Here is a 24,728-nt window from a genome sequence, read left to right as displayed (position 1 = left end):
GTATGGTATAATGCATTCTGCTGGAAAGCAATAGGATGTAGAGGAGTTAGTCCTCCCATTAGGGTACTGTAGATGACCCCCCCCCCCAAAAAAAAGTGATTATTCTTTTTTTTCCTTTTGCAGTTTGCATTCTTCAGGTGCAGACTAGAAAGGTTAAAAGTTGGATATTTGTACATCTCTTTATTCATCAGGATTGTTCATGAATAGATTGAAGCTGCTCTAGGATCAATATGTTGTTATCCATGCAATATAAACTTTGACTTTCCACAGGACAGCTATAAGAATATGCTATAATAGACAATGAGTTAGGTGGAGGCTTGAGAGCAAGAGGCTAACTGATTTTATGGGAAATTGTCAGATTTCTAACACCTTGAGCAAGTAGTGGCATTGATTATCACTCAGTTGCCAGCAGCTATGGATAAAAATCTTTCTTTGTTTATTGTTGTTATAAATGCTATTTGGTAAAACTATTTCCAAACATTTTTTTCAGTTCTGCAATGCATATTGTAACACTGAGGCAAATAAAAAGCCCTAGTCCTTTGCTACCACTCTGATTTTTATACCTTTATGGGTTTTGCCAGACATCTATATATTCACATTGTTCATAATCAACATTTATAAGCTTGTTGCTAAAAGAGGAATTTTATCTGAGCATCAGGATGTGTCTATAATCATCCTGCTGTTACCCATCCATAACAAAACCAAACATCACTGCTGAGTGTGTGTTAGGAGCTGCATGTAATCATCTCTTATTTAATGAGATACATTAAGTTTCTGCTTTTTTAACATATAATGGTATCCGCAAAAGTGTCTGACTTGTTTCCTGTCAGCACTTCTGACTGGTTAACGGTGTGATGCCATTCCAAAAATACCTTTTAGTGGCCGACATTTTATTTCCCATTAATTGTTTAGTTAAAAACAGGAGACAGAATGGATTTTCTTTTGTCATTGGTGTTGATTCACTATACAGCTTTTGAATGTTTGGGTGTGAATCTCTGTAAGGCTTTTCTGATAATGGATACTTGAAGTAACAGCTATGTAGATGCTGTGAAAATTAAATAATATCAGGAAATTATTTTTAGATCTCTGGATGAACTGAAATATATTAAGTGAAAAGAGACTTTTTTTAGTGAAAATTATTATTTGCATGAGAGAGAGAGAGATAAAAATATTTCCTGCACTTGCATTTCAAAATACTAGCAAGAAATTTAGGATTTTTGTTTATATTCATTAATTTCAGGACAGGCCACTTTGCTCCTGTGTTACCTTTTCTGGACAGACATTATGTGGTGGGCAGCACTCCGTTGGGTGTCCCATCATATGTGCATTGGCTTTTTACATTTAAGTGAAACAGTGCTGTAGACATCCATCTCTATGAAAGAATGAAAATGCATAACAGGAAACAGTACAGAATATTTAAAAGTCTGTCAGCCTGTCAGGTTTTGGCCATCTTTATGATTTGACATCCATCATTTTCTACCTTCTCATTGGAAAAGGAGAGGAGGAAGGAGAACAGAGAATGGATTTAGGGCCCTTTGTCTTCATGTGTGAAAGCTGCTTTGGAAGGAAATGGGGAAAACCTGTTGAGTACTTACAGCAGTGCTTCCACAGCTGAAGGACAAAGCTGGGCAAGAAGATGCACAGTGAAAGAAGCAAAGAATTGCTGATTTTCTCCTAAAACATGTATTTGCTGTATAACAAGAGTTCAGTAACAAACATCTGAAAGTGGTCTCTGTTGCCTTTGCTTCCCAGCCTTCAGTGGTCCACTGCAGCTTATTTGAGTCATGAAACTAAGAGAAGACTTAGCTAATGCATTTTCTCAGAGAATTGATTGCATTCGTTACAGAATGGTTTTGCCTTGCATTAGTCTCCTCAGACTGAGGTTCTTCTGGGCTTGCTTCTCATGTTCCTCTTACGAACACCCAGCGTAAAACAGCAAAAGGATGACAAAGAGACATTAGCAAGAATTTCATATAATTGACCTACCATAACTGACTTTTATTCATTCCAGCCCCTGTCTTTTATAATAGTTGATTCTTTAGGCAGTATAATTCATGCACTGAGAGGTCATAAAAAAAGGCTGCAAGCAGAAAAACAAGCTTACAACTGTAAAGAAAAAAGAAATAAAAAGAGTACACTAAAGTAGGCCACTTCTTCTAACTTGAGTGTTCTTGCAACTTTTTCTAGCTTCTCAGCTTGTAAATGACACTCATTTAAAACTTTCATAAATTCACACATCTTTTGGAAGGAACATGTAGAACTGAAAGCATCTAAAGTATACCTTACAAAATACCTCTGAATTTGCATCTATTTATATTTACTTTTGCATTTGTAGATAGTTATGGACATGTCATACTATCATACTCAGGGAGGTCTGCAAATACTATGCAACAACACTATAGATACGAAAATATACCGTCCCACCTGACATTGCACAATAGTAGCTAATTAATGCTAATATACCAGTCATGCGGTGGCAAAAACTGGAATCAGTTTTCTTTATCCAACGTTTCAGTGCGTTGCAGAGGAGCAGAGATTTCATTAGTGGTAAATGGTAAGAAAAAGTCATCCTCCTTGGTTCTTTTTGGGTACTTGGTCATTTCAATAACTGTTTTGCTTCTTTTCTTGATAGTTTATGTTATTTGAGGCACTTGGATTACAGAAGGTTGTCTACAGTAACGACTGTAAGTGTCTGGATAAAATTGTGTCAAAAAATTCCACTGTCATTTGGAAAAGTTCGGTCTATATCTGCGAGTACTCTGTATTCCTCCTGCATTATTCATCCAGGGACAGAACGGTAGATTGATGGGCGACTGGATGAGAATTTCTTCCCCAGCCCATCGTGGTTTGTTTCAACAGCTATGTTGTTAAATCCTTCCTTTCAGTCTCTTAATTTAGTGCTGTCCCATTTTTCCCTTGGCACTGACCTTTTCTAGCTGGGAACCTGGTGCTGTCTACAAGCTGAAGAATTATGGCTGTTCTGAGTGGAAGCGAGCGGGAAAGATAGGCTGGTTTACTCACATTCTTCTCCAAAACGTCCCATAACAGTACTGGAAGAAAATATCCCCTACAACGCATGCAATTTCTCTTAGTCATGCCTTGGGGTGTGTACCTTTCTTATTGATACTGGATTTCTTTAATCACAAATGCTGTACAGGAGATAAAAGATGTTTTTCTATGTTGATACAGCAAGGAGTTATAGTTGGTGTTTAAGCTGAAGCCTTAAAGCAGATTTTTACTGCAAATTTAAATCTTAAGGGAAGCTAGGTACTGCGGATTAGATGGGGAGGAGATTGTGCTTTTAGAGAAAGAATATCTCATTTCACTGGTACAAGGATTCTGGCTGCATTTCCTTTAAAGTCAAGGATGTACTCAAGCCAAAAAATACACATTTCTGTGAAAGTTCAGAGTGGGACTGAAGCAGAAAAATAACTTCACCCTCCTTTATATGTCTGTGGGGATGAAGGACGATATTGTAGTTGACCATATGCTATAGCATGTGATGGCTGTCGGTGGGCTGCAGCCCATTCTAAACTCATCGTTACAAATTTGGCTTATCGCTAATATTTCTAAAATTCACTTTGCTTCTTTTATTCAGGTGAGGCAACACTTTTTTAGCAGTTCTTCTCTTGAACTTTCATTGAAGTATTCTAGTTTTGGCACATAAATGCCATAAAGACAGTTTTAAAAATTAGTAACCTTTTCCAGGCTGCTCTCCCAAACCTTCCTTCGAATTTAAACAACCTTGATTCACTCACTCCTAATGTGAGGGTCATGATTCAGACCTGCATGATGGGCTTCATTTCAAAAACATTAGTTCACTTTTGGACTCGAACTGTACAGCCTTAAATAACATATATCAGAAACATTTGTATCAAGGAAATTTTGTTCTATTTCAGCTGTGTCCCACTGAGTTGATGACTCTGAATTGTAGGTATCCATCAAAAGAACATAAATACCTGAGCACTGCTTGTGATATAATACTAACTTCTATGTATGTGGATGGGGAGAGAGATATATGAGACTTCTCCTGGCTAGTGTATATAAGTAGTACTTTTGGATCATTCTTGAAGTTATTATTTAAAATATGCTTTTATCTGACATCATTGTTTAGTCTTGCAAATGGTAAGTTTATGGAAGTGATGAGTATGTGCTCTGCTTTCCATACAAAATATTATTGCCTTTAGTAAATTATAATTCAATATGACCATAGCTGCTAGTTGTAAGCAAAGCAACCTTTCTGTTATGAAACAAGGAAGTTCTTGTAATCCAAGCTGTTTTATGTTCTGTTTCAGTCTGGACAGAAAATGAAGCCAAATTCAGGCTGCGATCAATACTATCTTAAACACACAGAAATCTGTCCAAGCTATTTTTTGTTAGTTTGTCTTTCTGTGTGCTATATGGCTTTTATTCGTGACCTTATTTTAGTTGCTCATGAAGGTACATGAATAAAAGTATTGCTACATTATTAATATTGCCAGTCATATCCCTGTTAATTGGAATGCCAGTCAAATAAGTGCTAATATTTGCAATAGCATTGATATACATTTACTTTTGCCTAAATTTAGTCAAAAGTTGTGTTTTGTTTCTTTACAAGCAGTGATATTCACATCTTCAGGGCTTTTAAAAAGTAAAAAAATGAGAGACAGGAATTATAGCTAAAAGTTTTGCTTTTACATGCTGACGTCCTTACTGCATTCTCAGTGACTCTTTAACCAGTAAGAATCATCCCTGTTTTTTACGTGCATGATACCAAGTCCTATTTTTTTTTAATTTTTTTTTTTTTAAAGTCCATGTGCTTAGGAATCTTCCAGAGAACAGAAATAACACTGGCTCTGAAGAGCCAATAATGGTGTTCTCTGACTGTTGTAGTCTATTAAGGAAATTTTCTGTCAGAAGACTGTGGAAAGTATGTGAACGGACTTCTGAGCATTTGCTGCTTCATGGGGCGTCTGTAGGATTGGCAGGTTCAGCTATTGCTGCTTTTTATTTTGAAGCTTTGTTAGTAAAGTCACTGCAAGGTTTGTAGTGGCAGCTAAAGCCTCATGTTCCTTGGTATCTTACTTGGCCAGTTTGCACATAGAAAATTCTGCCAACTCTGCTTGTTCTTGTTTTTATGTTTAAAAATTATGTTTGTATTAGGGGGCTTTTAGGCCCAGATCAGCCAAATGTCTTCTGAACATACAGGGAACGTAATATCAATTTCTCCTTAATCTATAAAGTACCTAACCATGTATTGCTGGGTTTTCTGCCATTTGAAAAGGAACTCTTGAACAAGATCATTTGGAACTGTAGCCTTTTGGCCAGCTTAAGAGTTGGAAAAATTTGGTGCTATGGATGGGAAATCTTGAGTAACTCTTTTTTATTCTCTTACGCCAGCATTTGTCAAATAGGTTTACTGTAAGAAGGTAGTCTAACTCACCTAATTCAATGTGCAGCAAGTCAGAGAAATACCAATTTAGGTATTTTCCAGTTCTCATGTGCAGGTGAAGCCTCCAGATCTTACAGGTCTTGCTGCATAAATATGTCTGTGATATGGCCTTTTGCCCTTCTACAGCACTGCAGCTCTTTTCTGGGATCTCATCATTTCACACCTCGATTACTCCAGCATCCTCCTCTCCTGCACTGAGAAATACAGCGCTGCCCCCACGATCTCCGTTCAGAAGTCTGCCACAAAGTTCATTTCCCAGCTTCATTATTTTGACTTTATTTGTCTTCTCTTTTGAGTGCCTTCTCCTCATTAAACACAGACTGCTTTTCAATTTCAAGGCCCTTCTTCATGAGTCATTTCCAACCTTTCTATCCACTATTAAAATGTCACTTCCTTCTTTTGATTCCTGTGTTGCTAGCCTCTAACTCCCAAAATACCTTTGTGCTGACTCTATGCTGCTTTTCTCACTCTGCAGAAGTTTCCCTTAAGCCTCCACAGAGCTAGTGTTGTCCTTTCTCCAGTCTCTCCTTAAAAAGCCTTTGTCATCATTCCTACGAAAAGTGTTCGATAACCAGCTACTAGCATGCTGATATCATTGCCCGGATGGTTTGGGGTTTTTTTTGCCCTGTATCAATCACTATTTGGATTGAAGGGTGTTCACATCAGGCAGACTCCACTTGGTCTGGACTTCTAAAGCATTGAGGTCCTGTTCCATGACCTGGACTTCTAAGTGCAAATAATAAATAGTTTCAGCTTTTTTTACAGTGCTTGATTAGACTGGCTGTTCCTCGCCTGGCAATCTCTTTGAGTTTGTCTTGTGGTTGTGTTTTCTGCTTGGCACCAAGGAGAAGCTGTAGCTAGTTCAGCCTGCAGCTGCACTTTTGCTGCCTGGTGTGATGAACAAGTCCCGTTGTGCCCATCTCCAGGGGAATCCACCACCTTCTTATCTGCTGCTGGCTACAATTCAAGAGGCTGACTGCTAGCTATATCACTTCTGTGAGCTATAACTAGAACGATACCCTCCTTTCCTATATTTCAGAATAAAACAGAAATTTAAAGAGGCTTGAAGGTTCAGGAGTAGAAGGTAGGAAACTGCTGTGGAACCCCTTGTCCTTGGAACTGCCTGTTTTGATGACTGTGGTAGAGCCATGGTCTTATGCTGTTCCTCATGGTGTGCGGTGGAAGGTTACTTTTTGTTTAGCCCTGACACTTCATTTTTGATTGACTTACTGAACAGAGATATAGTTTAAAATTGCAAGTGTTCATGTAATTTTTAAATATCTATAAGCTATATGGCTAGCTGTGTTGTCATGCTAGTTTTTACTTCGCAACTCTGTGGTTCGCAGCATAGGTGTCTTGTCCATAGCTGCATAATTATTTCTTCTCTCTGAGAGCTGTAGTAGAAAAACTTTGTGGGGATTATTTTAAGTGAAAGACCATGGCTAGAAATGGATATGTGCGACTTCATTAAAGCTAGCTAAACTGAACAGACTAAATTGTGAAAGCCCAGCAATTGGAAGTTACACTGATAACTCAGTCAAATATTTTCATTTACTCAATGACTTGTGGGACAGTAAAGTTTGCTGTGCTTTGATTTTGAACTATAGCCGTTTGCTACCGTGCCATATTATTGATTAGCGTGGAGGCCTAGCTTCATCATGTCAGACTTCAGCCTCTGATTGACAGAAAGACATTACTTGGTAGGGAAGTCATCTCAGTTGTCATCTGAATTGCTTTCCAACAATCCTTATATCTCCATGTTGACAACACAGGTAACCTGAGCTCCTTCATTCAGGCACTCCTAAGTTTGAGAGGTGAATAATGGCGCTCTCTTCTTTATTTCCTTTGTGTTTTGTTCTTAAATGAAAGTAGATTCTGACACCACCACATGACTCCATGAGCTAAGGCTCCACCATGAGTTTTGGCGACACTGATGGGGACCGCAAAACTAAGAACTCCCCAGTGACAGAAATTTTTGATTCCAAGAGTTTGAACCCACAATCTGTGTGTCGTGATACTTATTAATGCTACAGCAACGGGGAGAATTAAAACATCTCCAAATAGGACTCACATCAAGCAAAAGCTTGATGGGAAGCTGGCAAAAATATCCAAGTGAAAATTCTTCTCAGCAAGGTGCAATTTAATACATCCTTCACTTCTCTAGGACCCAGGAAGCTGCATCAGATTGCAGTTTACAGCCAAAACCCACTCCTGGGGTTCTGAAAATTGGCAGCTGGTACATACTTTATTTTTCAAATGTTGCTTTGACAGGAGAAAACCACCTTTTATAATAGACTACAGGTTAAATCTGGGCACTGACCTTGGCAGAGGAATCCTGAGCACAAGTTCTTGTTTGCAAGTCACGTCTGGTGTTGCAATTTATTCATTCACTTCCTAATACAAAATGTAAAGACTGCCCTGGGATCAAAACCCAAAAAGTCATTCTTGCAGGGAAGATCTAAATGAGTCATGTCAGCCAGATGCAGATTTGGATTCCTTCAGGTTGGATACAGATAGGCAGGTAGCCTAGGGGAGTGCCCTAACCATTGAGTTTCTTTTATAAAATGCCGTTGTACTGCCTTTCCCTCCAGCAATGGATTTGAATAAAGTCATCTGTGGTTGGTTTTTTTTTTTTTTTGAAGTCAGTGCTGTCAGCACATTAGTCATTTTCTGAGAGTTCTTACTGGGTTGAGCCCTAGGTATACAGATCTAGATTTAGGCTAGGTACCTGCAGAAACAGCATTTTAGGTGTCGTGTCTGCTTTACTGGAGAAAATATAGGTGCTTACAGCTTTTCAGCCAGCTGAGATGGTGTCTGAGGCAAGGCTTTAGACGTCACACTTAACTTAGAAATATTCAGTTTCAATCTGAGCCCCAGGGAAGGTGCCCATTTCAGAAGTCCCTTTCTGAGTAATTCTTTCCTCAGAGGAGCTGGTGGCTGCAGTTCACCATAGTCATCGTCAGGTGTCTGATTTTCATTCATGAATACTCTCCACATCGGTGGAACTATTAGCCTGCTTCAATGTAACATACTTTTAAGTGACTTTTTGACTGAGAGTTTATCCCAGGCAGAATTGCATCCTAATATACTCGGTGAATGCAAAGCTATCCAAAGCGGTTACACTACCCAGACATCTAGAGTAGGATAGCTGCGATACTTCTGGACAGAATACAGTATTCAGGTTTGGCTCTTCCTTGTATGCCAAAAAAAAAATTAGCAGACTATTATTATGCTTTTCATAACTAAGAAATAGTAATGATGCCAGTTTGTCCAGTCTATCATTCTCCATCCAGGAGCAGCCAAGTAATTGTGTTGACATTATCCATTTTCTTGACTTGGTAAAGTAAATACTCACCACTTCGTATGCTGTCCACTGTCAGAAACACTACTGTACGTGCCAAAGAAATGAGAGGTTTGCTTCAGAGGTGGGATGTGATGTGAAGGAATCTTGTTTCAATGTCCTAATGGATATTGTTTGTGAAAACACAAACAGCGTTTACAGGCAGCCAACGATCTCTAGTACGGAGGAGCATGGAATGACAAACGGCTTTTGTTTATAGCAAAAAGTGCATATTGGCTAAGAAGTAGTGTTTATGGTAATTGAGCTTCACAAGGAAGTAAAACTTAGTGGGGAACACAGGGGGTAGCATTTGCAGTGAAGCAGGTAATAAGGAGAGCTGTGTAGGCATTTCCTGATTAGCATCTGCTGTTTCAACAGCCGAGGAACATGACTCACATGTAAATGCTTGTGCTAGGCTTTAACAGGCATTCCCTCTAGCATGCCACCCTGCCTTCTGGTTTTATTTTGAGTCTCCTTGAGCCCTACTGTGATTTGAAATCAGTGGAGGAGAAAGGACAGTAACACAAACAACAGATGTCTTAAAGTCTTGGAACAGAGAGAGAAAAAGCCCTGTGGCAAAGGAGAAGGTGCAGTTAAGGTATTTCCTGTCACTAGTTTTCGGTGCCTCTAGTACAGACTGTGTTTGCATTTCTGCATGTATATATATATATACAGTTGTGCACATAGGTGGTAAAGAAGTGGTAGTGCAAAAAGATGGCCATTGCACGCATCAGAGAATATTTTTTGCATCCTGTAAATGAGTGTGACCTATAGACACCAAGTGTACTTGCTCACAGACAAAGCAACCTGTTTTAGGGCAGGCTCACAAATTATTTCCCACCTGCTGCAGTAACTGCTTTTAGTTCATTGCTGAATAAAAAACACTAATTCTTTTTATCTGAGGTTAAAAGATGCTCCATAATTGAGAAAGCTAATAGTATGCCTGGTGTCCATCAAGACAGCTTTGCTTACAGGTGGTAACTTAAGCCATGGCAATACAAATACTGTGTACCCCATAACATTAGGAGAGCTTGGTTGTGCGCTAAGTGACATTTAGTGCAGATTCAGAAAAGCACTTCATCTGTGCTTTCTGGCATGGGGAACTGTGTCTTTAAGGACTTTGATTTCCAGAAAGGAAATCTGTGACAGAAACAGCTGTGAAATTCTTACAATATATAGGCAGCTGGGGATGGCATAGAGACCCTGAAAACACGTTACCTGCCAAGTGTTAACTCAGTACTGCATGGGGCCAGGAGCAAAAAGAAATGAGAGGGGGGGGGAAAAAAAAAAAAAGAAAAATACTGTTAATGGAGAAGTGAAAATACATGACGTTTCCAGATTTTTACTTCTTGGGAAAGATAACTGAAAGAAATATAAAAAAGAGGATTCAGGGCTGAGAACTCTGTGCTCTGAAAGCTTAGCCAGCTACCTTCCACTTTTCCACATCTACCTCCTCCTTTTATGTCTTACATTTTCCGCAGGTTTCAGCAGATGGGTCCAAAGACAGAAAATCACATTCACACAGAATCCTATTTTCTCGTGATACTTTAAATGTAATTTTATTTGCTTATTAACTTGCTGGGTTTTATGAAAGGATTTTGGTAAACTCTGTCTCAATATATGTTCACACTGTTTATTTTGTTACTGTTACTTGTGTTATTCAAAAAAAATATATTTAGATTATTATTTGGCTACTGGGCTACAGAAGTCTGTGCTTAGGTTAACCTTAGTAAAGAGTTTAGGACAACTGTTCTGTTACTGAATGCAGCTTCTGAAAAGCATTCCAGTTTTGGGATGAATGCTGAGGATGTCAGTAGGAATTATTTTTCTTTGTACAGAAATTTGTACATCAAAATAGTGTTTTCCTGTGGTGTTTCAGGCCATGTGGACTCTAGGAAATTATATATATTTTAATATGTTGGTAGCAGCATTTTTTAAGCATCAAATATTAGTTGTTAGAAACCATAGAGGGATTTTGTTGTTGCATTTAGTATGTTAAAACGGAACAACTCTTTTCTCATTAATGCTATTTTAGCATAGACTTTGTTAATCTTTACAAGGATATCCTATCAGAAAAATAAGCACAATAATAATTATGCTTGTATTTTAAATAGTGTTTTTATGCCTGTGTTGCTTCTTCTCTACTTTGAAAATACACTATGCCTGTTGCACAGATGGGAAAACAGAGGCATCCATGGGAGGTGAAATAACTTCACCTGGACATCTTCTAGCAGAAGACAGATCTCCTGGTCTCAAATCAGAACCTTATTATAAGTCATATATCAAGCTTATCAAGAGGTATTTGTAAGTTAACAAAACAGAAGCCGCACTTTAGAGATATCATTTAACATTTACTTTTCCTCCCACAGGAACTTTTTACACCAGAGTGCAAATTCAAGGAGTCTGTTTTTGAAAATTATTATGTAATCTACTCATCCATGCTCTACAGACAACAGGAGTCCGGGAGGGCCTGGTTCTTGGGGCTGAACAAAGAAGGGCAGGTCATGAAAGGAAACAGAGTGAAGAAAACAAAACCAGCAGCTCATTTTCTACCCAAGCCATTGGAAGGTGAGGCTTAGTCCATCGCTGGCAGATCCTCCTATAAATCCCACAAGAAGAAGAGGGAAAGGTTTCTAAAATGCCCTTTGTGAATGTGCGTGCCCTGCCCAGGGGCCATTCCAAGTGACAGTCCCCAGGATTCATGGAGCGGTTTTGTGCTTCGGCATAGTGATGCTAGAAAGGGCATACGTAAAAACATTTTTTCCAGGGATTAAGAGGTCATTTTGCAAGAAAAGAAATCTTTTGTGGAAGTGCATTGTGCTGTTTTTAAAATATTCTCTCGGTAGGGACAAAAGCTGTTGTGAGTCTTGCAGTGAGAAAATAGTCCTTTCATTAAGCAGAATGAAATAATGGATATTGTAGGATAATTGGGAGTTATAAAGGAAATGGATGAAATGTCAGCATTTCAAAATAAAAACTGTCTAATACAAAACACAAGGTCTCTTTATGAAATAAATCATACTGTATTACTTAGCCAGTTGATGTAATGCACATAACTTGTGTAAGTTGGCCTTTAAACCAAGATAGAAGCAAATAAAAGTCATACTAACCTTACACACTAAAATGATGTCACACAGTCTCTGAAAAATATATTCATTTATATCTTGGAACTTTTGGGTTATCCTATGTATTCTGCAGGCCTTTATAAACCTATGCTGCTTTTTGCTTCTTGTCCTGATGGCACTCCGAATTTCATTGATATTATTGCTACACATAGCCTCACTCATTCTAAAAATTATCTCATTACTTAACATCTGAAAACACATACCTGAGTAATGGTTTAGTTAGCAGTCCCATTTCTTTTAACATTTTAACTTAAAATTTTTGATTAAAGGATCAGTCTGTTGAATGTTTTAGAGTTTCATCATAAGGAAAGAATCTGAATAATCCTATGTTTTAAACTTCATATTTGAACTCAGGTTGATGCCTTCGTGCTTTCCTTGTCTTGCAAAAGCTTACAGTATTTTCATGAGCTCTCATCAATATTGACACTTTATACGTCAATTCCTTTATACTAAATTATAAGAATTGTAGGGAGGGAAAGCCAGTGCATTTTTAAAAGCAATGTCAGTTCATATGGATTGGGAAAGAAGTTTTTTTTCTTTAATGTTTGGATGGTCAGACTCTATCAAAATAGCTTAGACAAGGCTTAGAAATAACTCACTTTACATTGCCCGTGAAAGTCATCAAGTATAACAGCTCTGCTATATAATTCCTTACTTTATAGTTCCATCTCATGTTATTCAACTTAATATTTTTGTAGGTCACAGTGTTATTTCATCAAGCTCTTTTAATTAATCAGCAAAGTGTCCTAAACACAGTTATGGGGGCACTCTGAAGACATAGATTTTAACCAGCCTTATGTACTCTAGAGAAGACATTTAATCGCAGACTTTCAGAAGCCATAAAAGGATTTAGATTATGTCATTGGAAATGTTAGAACAAGTATTTGATTAGTTAATGATACTATGGGGCCCTTCACATTTGTTATGAAACTTCACACCATTGAAGATCAAGGTCAGTACTTTGATGTTCCTGCCTCCTACTCTAATTAGCCAAGGGATGAAGGGATTGTGCTCTCTATGGCAGCACACAGCCAGTCCCGAAATCATAGTGTGATGATTAATTCCTTTGACTGCTTTGACATCTCTTTTAACATTGCTCTGATATAAATAAATGCTACTGAAGTTAGGTATAAGTGGAAATATTACCTGATTCAGTGACATGGAAAATGAAATTGAATTATCCAAGAGCATTAATCATTAAGGCAGCTTAATGCTGGCACTGTGTAATTGAACACATGTATTTTCCTCAAAGGATTTAAAGTGGTTAGATCGGGACTGAAGCCCAGGGGCAAACTTTCAATTCCTCTAAGAATTCAGTTAATAGTTTAATTTGGAGTTTCCTGGACTTCTACATTCAGTGGAGATCAGTGGCTACCGCATACGTTTTTGGAAAGGAGAAAGAAAAAAACCCAAACTTCTTGTGTACTCTCTGCAGCACTGTCCTGGACATTTCTTCAGTGCACACCTGAAGAGATCATGGCCAAGCTCCTCAGATTTGGGAGACAGATGCACAAATAACTTTGCAGAACTGGACCTAAGCCTAGTCTTGCAACGCAGGACTAAAAAAAGAACACTTAAGTCTAGACAACTGCATCGTATGATCCCATTTGTTAAACACCATCTGTCTTCTCATATTTTACTTCTAAAAACCTGCAGAATATTTATTTAAGGGGTGTATGTATATATATACATACGCATGTACATATATGTACATTTTTGTGTGTCTGCCTCATGCAAAGACAGAACAGTAGTTTTTCATTTCCAAAGCTTCTATAGTTTCCATTAAACAAGCAAGCATACAGTTTCCTAGTGTGTTTTAAAGTCAGATACGGAAGAAGTGAGAAATTGGAAGGCTCAAGCAAAGCTATCAGTCACGCAAAACAAGTGTCTGTCGAAGTAGTTTCCCTCGCATGCAAGAGGAACATGGATTACATTACAATATCAGTTACTGTAGAAAATTAATCCTATTTGAGATGAGCTCTTGAATGAGATACATTCTTAAAACTGTCTCTCCTTTTCTCTTTTCTCCCCGCAGTTGCCATGTATCGAGAACCATCTTTGCATGATATTGGAGAAACAGTGCCAAAGGCTGGGGTAACTCCAAGTAAAAGCACAAGTGCATCTGCAATAATGAATGGCGGCAAACCAGTTAACAAGAGTAAGACGACATAGCCAGATCCTCACAGGTGTTGTGACTTACTGAGTCCCGAGTACAGTTGAGCGATTTATCCTTGCCAGACTTCCCCTCTGCAGTGTCTGTGGATCAGCTTGCGGCAAGTCACAGACTTGCCCGTTGCTGTTTCTGAACTGAGTTGTTGCAAGCGGATAAATCTCAACATGTAGCTCCACCCACAACAAGAAGACACCTGGATGAACCAGCTAAACTCAGACCATGGAATGCCCTACCAGATATTGGAATGCCTTTTTAATATCTTTTCTGTGACTGTGACACTTCATGTGAATGACATACTTCACAAGTACACTTGATACCTTGCCTGCTGACAATTGCCCATAATCCCTTTTTAAGTCCAGTTTCAGCAAAATCCATGTGTTTAAGTTCTATTTTGTAGCACACAAATAATCAAGTAATTTCTAGTTAGATGCTGTAAACCTGTGCTATTATGGATTTCTCTTCTTCCCTTTTTTATAAGGCTGCTCGCTCCACTGTCTGTGACCTTTTGCAGGGATTGTGTTTCTCTATAACTTAAGTGTTGCCGGTGGCTTAGTTTTGAAAGCAATCAGGGAATCAGGAAGCCTTCAAAAATCTATTATTACAAATTATATCTATAAAGAATAGGATTGTTGTCTCTGGCTTACAATATTGATTAAATGTGAATACTCTTTAGTAACAGATACTGTGCTTCTGAGGTTGGCATTATAGTGGAGGGAAGAGTGTCAAACACAACCAACAGGAAGTTTTTTGAAACGAGTGTTTGGCATCCCCCTATAGTTTCTTTTTGTGTGTGTGTTTTATACATATCACAGGCTTACTGGTAATGGTAACATTTGCCTTGCCCAGCGAGCAAGACCCACTCATTTTTGGGAAAGTGGGTCCAAAGAATTTTGTAGGCCTTGTAGGCCTGAATTAAGGCTCATTTTTCATCTACTAAATCTTCATTGTTTGAAAAACAACCACCACCAATAAAAAAAAAAAAAAATAAGACTAACAAGAATCGTGCTACCTAAATGCATTTCAAATATAATCCTTTCCTGTTTTTAAGGAACTGAACTTAATGCCATTGTTATTTTTGGCTGAATCCCACACCTACTTAGCAAAGCATGGGCAAGGATGTTGTTGTGTTCTTTTTCGCAGCACCAATGCAAAGGGTAGTTACAAATTATAGTTTAATATTTCTGGTGTTTTAAAAAAACGTTTTAAAACTGGACATATTACAAAACTTTATTTTTATTTTTAGCTAAGCATGCAAAGTCCGGTCCTATGTATCTCACTGATATCCCAGTACGTACCTCCACCCAGCTTCCTAGGATAATATGCCCACCAAATTGCTAGATTGAAGGTGCCTTGCCTTGATCTCTGTATACTGTACTTTCTCCTACATGAACCTAGAAGAAATCAAAAACATTACAAAATCGAAGCCTTGGATCATATTACCAGAAACAACATCAACCCTTTGAGTTTGTCACTTGTGAAGAATTAAAGCAATGTTGGGGGGGGGATGTGGAGATTTAGAGAACGCCACAGAGATGCCACTGAAGTGTTGCACGCTTAGTCACAGGCTTTCAGAAGACTAAAAATATGGGTGCTCTCTGTATGCTTAAGAAGGTATTTGTTTCTCAGAAAGGGCAACAAGGACCAAACTGTACTTCAGTCTGGAAAACTGTGTGGCAACGCTCTCTTGGCCTCTTGCTGTTACATTGATATTTAAAGATGAAAAAAGGAAATCATCCATTCCTTTTTTAGCATTGTATTTCTGGCCATTTTTTTAACCACATCTTTGTGCTGAAGTCCATAACAGAGACCGCTGGTTATTTCAAACTCCCTGTCTGCTCAGCTGAACAACTGATTCAGTCTGAATGAACTCTTCATGCTAGTTTTCAAATGTGTTCTGTTTTTATAAGCAACATTTAGTGCACTCTTCAAGGAGACTACTGTAAAGCTGCTAAATTCTAGATAAACTTTTTTCCCCTGTAGGCCAGACTTCCTTGTTTATATACTTAATATGAGAACAGCAAGCTAACACTTGATGTTGGGCGTTTCTAGGGAGGGAATGAGTTAAGCATGAAGCCCACTATCCATGTAGAGAAAAAAAATACAAACCTACTCCAATACTGTGATAAAAATGCAAAGAAACTTTGACTTAGACTGTGCCCTTGCCTGCTAGCACTAAATATGTGTGCGTGGGGAAAACAACACTTTATTAAAAACTTCGGAGCACCCTTCTCATCCCATCTGGTCCAGTGGGATTTGTGCACCATCCCTGAGAAAACAAAACACAACCAAAGCAACTCATATGGTGAGCTGGGGGCTTGCTCAGCACCTGGAGGGCCCACGGGAGGCAGCAGCCCTGATGTTGTAGTATCTGCTGGTCCCAGAGGAGGCCCCAGGCTTTCCTACAATTATGAAGAGCACTTCACAATATTTTGAGCAAGATAATACAGCTGAAGGCTACAGTTTCTTTCTCTCTCACCTGAGAGAACATCAGAGTTCACGAGGAGGGAATACATGTGTTCATGTCCCATCCAGCCATCTTTTTACTCTCCCAGTGTAAGAGCGTGGGGAGAGACAGGGCTGGAGACCTGGCTGAGCCATGCAAGGAGGTTCTGGTTCATGGCCTGAGGCTACATAAGTGTTGTTTCAACATTAAACTTTTGATCCTGAGTTGATCCTGAGGTCACTATGATCTGTGAACCAGTTTTGGGGGGCTATAATTAAGGCCAGATTTAATTTTTGTAAGCAGTTAGTACATACTGGAAATACAGCTTTTTTTTTTTGTTGTTATTTTCTGTATTTGTTTCTATGGGCTAAATCCATATGTGTGTTTAATCCAATGAATAGATGTCCTAAAAAATATTTTTTCTACAATCTGTTTAAACATAGCAAAGGGGTCTTTGTGCTTTGTTTCCTCCCTTTAATTTTGTCTCGTCTCATCTGTTGCATGGGAAGAGGATGGCAAGGATGAACTGCATGTAGTAGGTTGTGTCTATCAAAGAACTGTTGGTCTGTATTACTAAATTTACGTCCATATATGCAAAGAGTTTGTCTGCATTGTACAGTTTGTGTTTATTCTTATTTGTTGTATACACAGATTTAACATGATGAATAAAACATTTATATGAAGGCATACCAGAAAACAACAAAAAAGTTTATGTAAGAAGTAGACTGTGCAAAACATCATTGCACTGGCCACAGGATGGTGAAACTTCCTGTAAATAGGTTGGCAAACTCAGTTCTCCCCTTTTACCGTGCCAAAGAAAATTTTAGCTCCTTAATATAATACCTCTCTTGCTGTTCTCCAGGATGAGACTTCACCATTTTCTTCCCTCTAAAATTAATTTTGCTGTAGTGAAAGCTGTTTTCAACTGTCTGTTACTACTAAAGTACTGTATAGTAAACCTGATGGAATCAATTTGTATTTACAGATTGGGGTTTTTGTACTTACATGTCCAGCTGTCTGTGAATCTGCAGCCTTCCAGATCTTTTGCATGCTTGCTTTGTATTTTGTTCTTCTTCTGGGTTTTATCTAATCTCTGAGAGACTGTTTGCACAGCAATCCAACCTCATTTTACCATTTCATATGTTAACACTGCACATAGTCATTATCTCTTTCCGTTTTTTTTTAATCTGTATTTCAGCTACAGTTCTATTTGGCAAAATCAGTCACACCTGCACAGTTTTAGAAATCCAGTTTTAAGTAGATATGAACTACTTCAACAAAGCACCGTTTTGTTGTACTTTTCAAAAATTTTATAAATACACAAGAATCCTCATGAGATTGCTCACATGATAGAGCCTATAGAAAGGTGTCTATAGCTTTAAGTGCTTTGTAGTTCACATAACACAGCTTTTGCTTAACTTGCTGGGGGTTTTAGCCACTCTCAAACAATTTTTTAATATAGCGTCATTTTCATAAACTTTAACTTGTGTAGAGTCAGGTTGGTTCTTAACAAATCCCCTCCCCTCCAAATATAAAGCAATTCACTTTGACTATGGTATATACCTGAAACAACACTAAGAACTCTTACTTTTTATATATATATTGGGAAACTTTTTCTCTTGGTTTAAAACCACTGTAAGCAATGAGGTATGAAAGCAAGGCAGTTTGGTCCATGCATTAAAAGTTTGTCTTGCTGATCCATCTGTTTATTGGTATAAAGAAGAATTATTCAGCTTCATTCAAATGGGAATGCAAGTAAAATTAGACTAAGTAAGGAGGTTATCTTTCTTTTAAATGCCCCTTTAGATAAACTCATATTCTGTGCAATGCATTTTAAAGTGTCTAATAACGGGGGGGGGGGGGGGGGGGGTGATGACTAATGCAAATGCTATGACTTATTTTTAAAGATGTAATAAAATTTTTGTTCTGTTACCTAGTCACAGAAATATTCAACTTAGCTTTCTTCATCCCAGTATCATTTCGCTGTATCATTTAGCTACAAAGTGAGATATCATTCTGTAAAGAAGCAAGGGCAGTGCATCAGAAATGTCAGAGCAGGTACGTGATTAAATGTTCATCTATGTGTTTCTAAAAGAGTGTAGGGCCAGGGAAAAAAGGATCACAGGTAGGTTAATAATTTATAGAAGCAAAACAATCCACAGCTGTTTTATAGGTGATACTACAGATATGTTATATACAATAGGTATAATCCTGCAAGTTTATTGTAGAAGCATTCGGCACACTTCTGGATTGTGTTCTTTCTCTGATAAGAAGAAAGCAAGGCTATAGTATCTTTTGTTTATAAGGTTTATCAATCTAGCCAGTACAAAATCCCCATTTATCCAATTTGTTTTTGCCACCTAGAACTGCCTTTTGCCACAGGCCTGGAAGCAAGTTTTTATAGTCACAAGGTATGAAGAATCAAGCAGTATGTTTCACTCCCTTACACCTCTTCCTGCTTTTACAGTTTATGTATCTGGAATTCCCGTCACAGGGAATGAGGTGTAAAATCACAATTTCTTAATACAGCTATTATTTTGACATATGTGGAAGAATAATCTTATTCCTTCCAATCTCATTCTTCTACTGAGGAAATGAGCCACAAAACAGATCTGCTGGGAGTTACATCACCAGTTACCTCAGCAGGAAGAGCAGGGTGAATGTTCAAGCAACATTATAAGAAACAGAATAAAAACTGGAAAGGAATTTATGTATACATTATATTTTTAGTAGTGTTAGTTAATACTTTAAGGTTTATAGTGATAGCACCATTTTGTTCGATAATTTACATTTTAACGAACCACTGACAGTAGCTGTCTTAGAATATTCTAATATTTTTCCATATGTACCTTAACAAACAATTTGGATAACACTTTTTGAAATGCTATGGCTATGTAATCCATCCAGTAGCCAAAATGTTGGAGTTGATTGTTTTTTTAAAAAAATTCTAACTAGAAATCAGAATCATCTTACACTCTTTAAGTAGATAAATTTAAAATGAAAGCAAATTACAAAGTAAAATGCATCAAAAATGACATTGCAACCCTCTAAAGAATTGTTCTTTTGTCTATGAATAAGAGTACCTGAAATACCACAGCTGATCTACAATATATATAAATCTGCTTATCATGCCATGAAACAAGTCAAAAGCATCTACTGAACCTAGATAAGAGTTTTGATTATCTAGTATTTTCTTATTACAGTACTAAATACAAATGGAAGGAAATCAAGGAAAACTTTGTATCTTTCATTGTTTACACTCTGATTCAGCAGACGAATGTATATGCGAAAAAACACTGATTATAAGATGATTCAGGTCAGCGGTATTCATAAATATAAATAAAACCAACAATCTGTGCTCTCCAGACACCAAGGTTCACAAAATGCATATGTGTTAAAATTTAAGAAAATATTCATTAAGCTCTAGAGAGTTTAAGGGTTATAAGTATAAAATATAAACTATAATTTCAAGATGAATTTTACTTTGAAGATTCTTTATACTGTATCAATACATTTTAGAACTCTGCCTGATACTTTGGTTATCTGAAAAGAGAGTAGCTAGCAGCTTTGGGATGTATGTCTCGTTATTTATCTGCATAACTTCTATGTAAGTTATGCATGGATGTTTGGTGATTATACTCCCTGAGAACATGGGTTTCACAAGCTTCATTTTTAGAAAGGAAGAATCCAGGTTAAGGAAAAAAATTAGGTAAGAGAAAGAGCAAGCTACGTGGGAAGGGGGGATAATAAAAGTGATTAAATAAATTCATTCAAATTTTTTGCATTCTATTACATGTTCTGTACCATTGTATTTTCCTATTTCAAAATTGTCCTTTCTAAAAGAAAACTAATTTCTAGACTAATAATGGAAAGAATACCTTTTTTGGTTGATATATAGTTCCCTTATTTCTGAGTCATGTACCTCTTCAAAAATCAGGACCTTGGCACCTAAACCACAATGTTACAGTTTGATATTAAAAAGAAATATTTTCCAGCCATTTAAGCAATTTCTTGCTCAATCATGGTTTCACAAAATGTAAACACTTTTGAAACTGAAATGTATGTATCTTTTTTTGCTCTAAAGAATTCAAGGGCTGCCAAATCTACATGTACAAAAAAATAAGAGACTCATGTAAATAAGTTAGGGAAGTCCCAATAGTTGTGCATCGTTCATAACTCAATGTGAATTTCACACTGAGCAGCATTTCACCATTGGAAAATAAAAATAAAATTTTTGTTCATACCACTGCTTTGTTTGTATTTACTGTATTAAAACTTTAATTACTTTGTTGCCATTTTCTGAACATCTTTGGCTGAGACCAGGCTACTGCATAGCATAGCTGATTTTTCAAGTCAGTTGACCTTCAGGCTCCCCACTTCTATAAAAGCAGTTAAATTCAATGAATACCATGTGTGACAGTGCAATCTGTTCCAAACAGTGATTTCTAATAGCATACAGAGCCATTATCCTAAAAGTTATTAGTATAACAAAGTTTCATTTTCTTTACTTTTAAGAGGACTAGGCAACTGTACATACATAGAACAGTATGATAAAAGTACATATGAGTTGCAGGATACATATTCAGAATAGGTAATCATACATTTATATCTTTATTAGTTTCATTCCTTATACTCCTATAGGTTATGTATTTGAACGTATCGTAGTATGCAGACTAGATAACCAACTTACTGACACATTAACCACAGAAACGAAGAAGTTCTCTTGTAGACGAGGGTCTGGTCAAACATTTTGGGTCTTCAGTCTATGGTTGTCAAGTGATTGGACCTCAGCTATGCAAATACAATTCTTTGACCAAATAAAAAATCATTAATATTTTGGTAAGTTTCTTTACAGCTTCTCTCAATTTATAAGCTGGTGCATAATCAGGATTGTTAGAAAGAAAAAAGGGCCAAACAATATATTTGTCAAACACCATAAAATTAATGAAATTAATTATTTGACAAATATTCAACTAGTGCTACTCTTCTACAGGAGTATTGTTGCATACTGATATGGAGAGGTGACAACCAAGTAAATAATGTTAAAAAAAAGGCTTTCTTACACCTTTTCCAAAGGTTGCTTAAGAAACAGGCATTATGGGTGTAATCTCAGTCCCACTGAATTTACCAAAAAACTCTGGAGAAGTTCCACAGGGCCAGTATTTTATGACTTCACCTTTTAGAGCTTGGACTGTCCTGCTCCCAAGGCATTTTTAATTTTTTTCTTTTAGTTTTGTCATGCATTTCTTCAAGGAGCAGGCCCTCAAATGAGTGTTCTAAAGTATTTGCACCCATATACGTGTGCGTGCAAGCACACCCACACCCACACACTGAGTACTTCTGAAATTAAATGTTCTAGCAGCCTAAAGAAAAAAAAAAAAACAACCTCCTCAGTCTTTGATGTCCTTTGTTAAGGGTATTCTCTCCCCAGCCAGATTTCACAAGCATTTCCATTCCATCCTTCCCAGCACTCACAGTTTCCACAGCTACAAACACCATTGCCTAGAACAGAATGAATAAAGGGCAATTATCATAATTGAAATGTACTACACTAAAATGTGTTTTATGGGAAGTAAAAAGCCATGCTAAAGTAGTTGTATTGTTCCTTTATTGTTCCCTCCACCTCTTTTTTTTTTCTTTGGAAGGAAGCAATTACTGTACCACTGCATTGAGAAGCCACCCCAAACCTACACTTACAAAGCATTAATAGCATTCTCTCAATAATTCCATCAGCAGAATTGCAAATATTGTAATTATGCCACCACTATTTGTACCCAGCTGTTGAGGCTCAGTGTTCCCACTGTACCTCCAGGTACAAGGAAAAACAAGATTACTTTTAACTATTATGCACAAAGAAAAAGACATAAAAAGTTACAAACAGAATAGCAATAAAAACATCACTTTGAACATGAAAAACTTTAAACCTAAATTCTCAGAAGTGCTATACAAATAAATAATATCTCAAACTCTCTCTTAGATGAAAAATGTGCTGGCCCTATTTTGTAGCGGGGAAACATTAAGTACTGACACCCATATTTTCATTTTATTTCAATATTTTTCATGACTCCTGGACACTCAGCATGAGACCTCTACAGCCTGGGTTTCCAATGTGAGCTCCTTTTCCTACTGACTTTATGAAGATCTGTGAACAGCCACTGCAGCTGAAGATAAGGCTCCTGTTGCCTCTATGCTGGCTACTTGCTCCCAGAAAAGGACTCTTGCTAATAGGGCTAGCTTGAAGACACAATTTACTGGTGTCAGCCCTCCCACTCTCACTCTAATGGGCTTGCAGATTTCCTCCACATCTAATAATTGCTCAGCAAAGATTTTCTAAAATTAAGATTTGTAACAGGAAGCAGCCAGTGAGTTAATTTAGCAATTCCCATGTTGCTTCTTGTCACTAGATTTGTCATGAGGGTTTGCTGGCAGCCTGCCCATTTCTATCCGCATCTGCCACCTGAACTCTCAGACAATGTTAAGGTGAAGCCGCTTTAATCACTAGCCATCACGTCATAAGAAAAACTGTCAGGTATTTCAGCCTCCCACTGAGAACTGTCTGATTGCCAGGAAGCTCTGTTAACCCACACAGCTATGCTTCACACCTACCAAAGATCATCAGACAAGTGAATTTTGTCTATGACTTAAATGCATTATACACATAGAAAGTCCAGTAGGGGAACAAATGTTAAAGAAATCTCATGATCACAATGCTGACACTGTACGTCCTTTGCCAAAAAGCAGTAACTTGTAGTCTATTACAGTGAAAATTGTTGATGGATTTCATAGCTGGCTTACTTATTTAAATTCATACTCAGGCTTTCAGCTGTTGTTTTGAAACCTTAAGTTGATTATCACGCTGCATGAAGAAACAATTATAGCAGGTTTGAATAACCAGCAAATGCACTTCCTCCATCAGTGGAGAAAGAAGAAGCTGGGCTTTGTCTAACATAATTCCCATCAACACAGTTTGTTTCTTAGAGCAATTAAGTGTTAGCTTGTACTGCACCTGTGCAAATGAGACCGTCATGTTTGTCACAGTCTCTGTCATCGCATTCACAGAAATCGCCCGAAATGTACCATTCCTGTGGGGAACAGATGCACTTTCCACAGTGGCAGGAACCTGAAATCACAAAAATTATTACTTGCAGTCAAAGAGCACTGGCATTTTCAGACTAGAAAATAACATCCCCAGACACACACGTGCACACATACACACATGCGCATATGCACAGAATTGCTGCCTAAGAAGCTATTTCACAAAAGAAAATAATCAAGCTAAAAGCTTTTTGAATGAAAGGATTCTTTTCGTGTGAGCTAGAGTAAGGTGGGATGTTACTACTAATGCTTCAATTCTGCTTTTTCACTTAATCAGGACTCACATTTTGAAGCTTTCCTTTGGTTTCAGAGACCTACAATCAGCGCTACTCTTCCCAGTAACTGTTCTTTTTTTTTTTTTGACTAGAAAAGCTCAAATTGTCCCTGACCCACTCTTACTGAAGACAATAAAATCTAACCCAGGAAGAAAATGGCCCTCCTCATCTAAAGCCTTTAGGGATGAGTCCACAAAAGACCAGAGGTGCCTAAGACTAACATTTAGACCCCCCAAATCCTCATCACCACAAATGAAGCTGCTCCACCTCCCATGGAATTACTAAATATTTGCTCTAGGTCAGAAAGAGTTTGTACACATAGCGGTTCAGCAGTTTGCTCATTCCTGCAGAGTACCCCAGTACCCCTTGTTGGGATAAGCCACTCTCCTCCTCCTCAGGAGGAGGTCCATCCTCAGGGATGTCAGGTCGCACGCCCACAGGCAAAGGAGGGACTTTATGGTGACATTGGGGTGATGCCGTAACCCACCGAGCACGAGAAGCCTCCCTTTAAGCGAAGACTGAGAGACATCCCTACCTTCAGGAGAAGGTTCATGGCTGTGAACCCTGGAAAGGGACAGTTGCCCCCAGGCAATCATGTGTGAGGAAGCCTGTAGCCTGAGAAGGGTGTGAGAGAGGCTTTTCTGCAACTAGAAATGCCACTAGGAGATGGTAATTCCTCCTGGCTGATTCCAACACCCAGCTGAAGAGAGCTGGCTTTTACAGAGCCCAGCCTCAGCTGCCTAACCCTATACCGAGTTCAGACACTTAAACACCAAGGTGGGGTGCGTAGTAACTGCTGAGCAAAAATCCTTTTGCGGACCTAGCCCTAAGAACTGGTTACAGCCC

At 38.0% G+C, this 24,728-nt stretch overlaps 2 protein-coding genes across 5 annotated transcripts in view; one reads left to right on the top strand and one right to left on the bottom strand.

The window, feature by feature from the left end:
* FGF14 (fibroblast growth factor 14) overlaps window positions 1–14,068 on the top strand; it is a 424,503-nt gene extending 410,435 nt beyond the window's left edge. For all 4 annotated transcript variants that reach the window (XM_050903181.1, XM_050903161.1, XM_050903171.1 and 1 more), the window contains 2 exons: window positions 11,141–11,339; window positions 13,932–14,068. In XM_050903181.1, the coding sequence (XP_050759138.1) occupies window positions 11,141–11,339; window positions 13,932–14,068 (336 nt within the window). The remainder of the gene's footprint in view (window positions 1–11,140; window positions 11,340–13,931) is intronic.
* Window positions 14,069–21,599: 7,531 nt separating this feature from the next.
* Window positions 21,600–24,728, bottom strand: part of ITGBL1 (integrin subunit beta like 1) — a 150,941-nt gene continuing 147,812 nt past the window's right edge. The window contains exons 10-11 of the mRNA XM_050909225.1: window positions 23,519–23,632; window positions 21,600–22,014 (exon numbers count right to left, since the gene is read on the bottom strand). Of these exons, the coding sequence (XP_050765182.1) occupies window positions 21,923–22,014; window positions 23,519–23,632 (206 nt within the window). The 3' untranslated portion in view covers window positions 21,600–21,922. The remainder of the gene's footprint in view (window positions 22,015–23,518; window positions 23,633–24,728) is intronic.

The sequence above is a fragment of the Gymnogyps californianus genome, chromosome 1, assembly GCF_018139145.2.
Source record: "Gymnogyps californianus isolate 813 chromosome 1, ASM1813914v2, whole genome shotgun sequence".
NCBI classification, from domain to species: Eukaryota; Metazoa; Chordata; class Aves; order Accipitriformes; family Cathartidae; genus Gymnogyps; species Gymnogyps californianus.
Note: the sequence above shows the minus strand (reverse complement) of the source record. Positions and strands in the feature narration are given on the sequence as shown.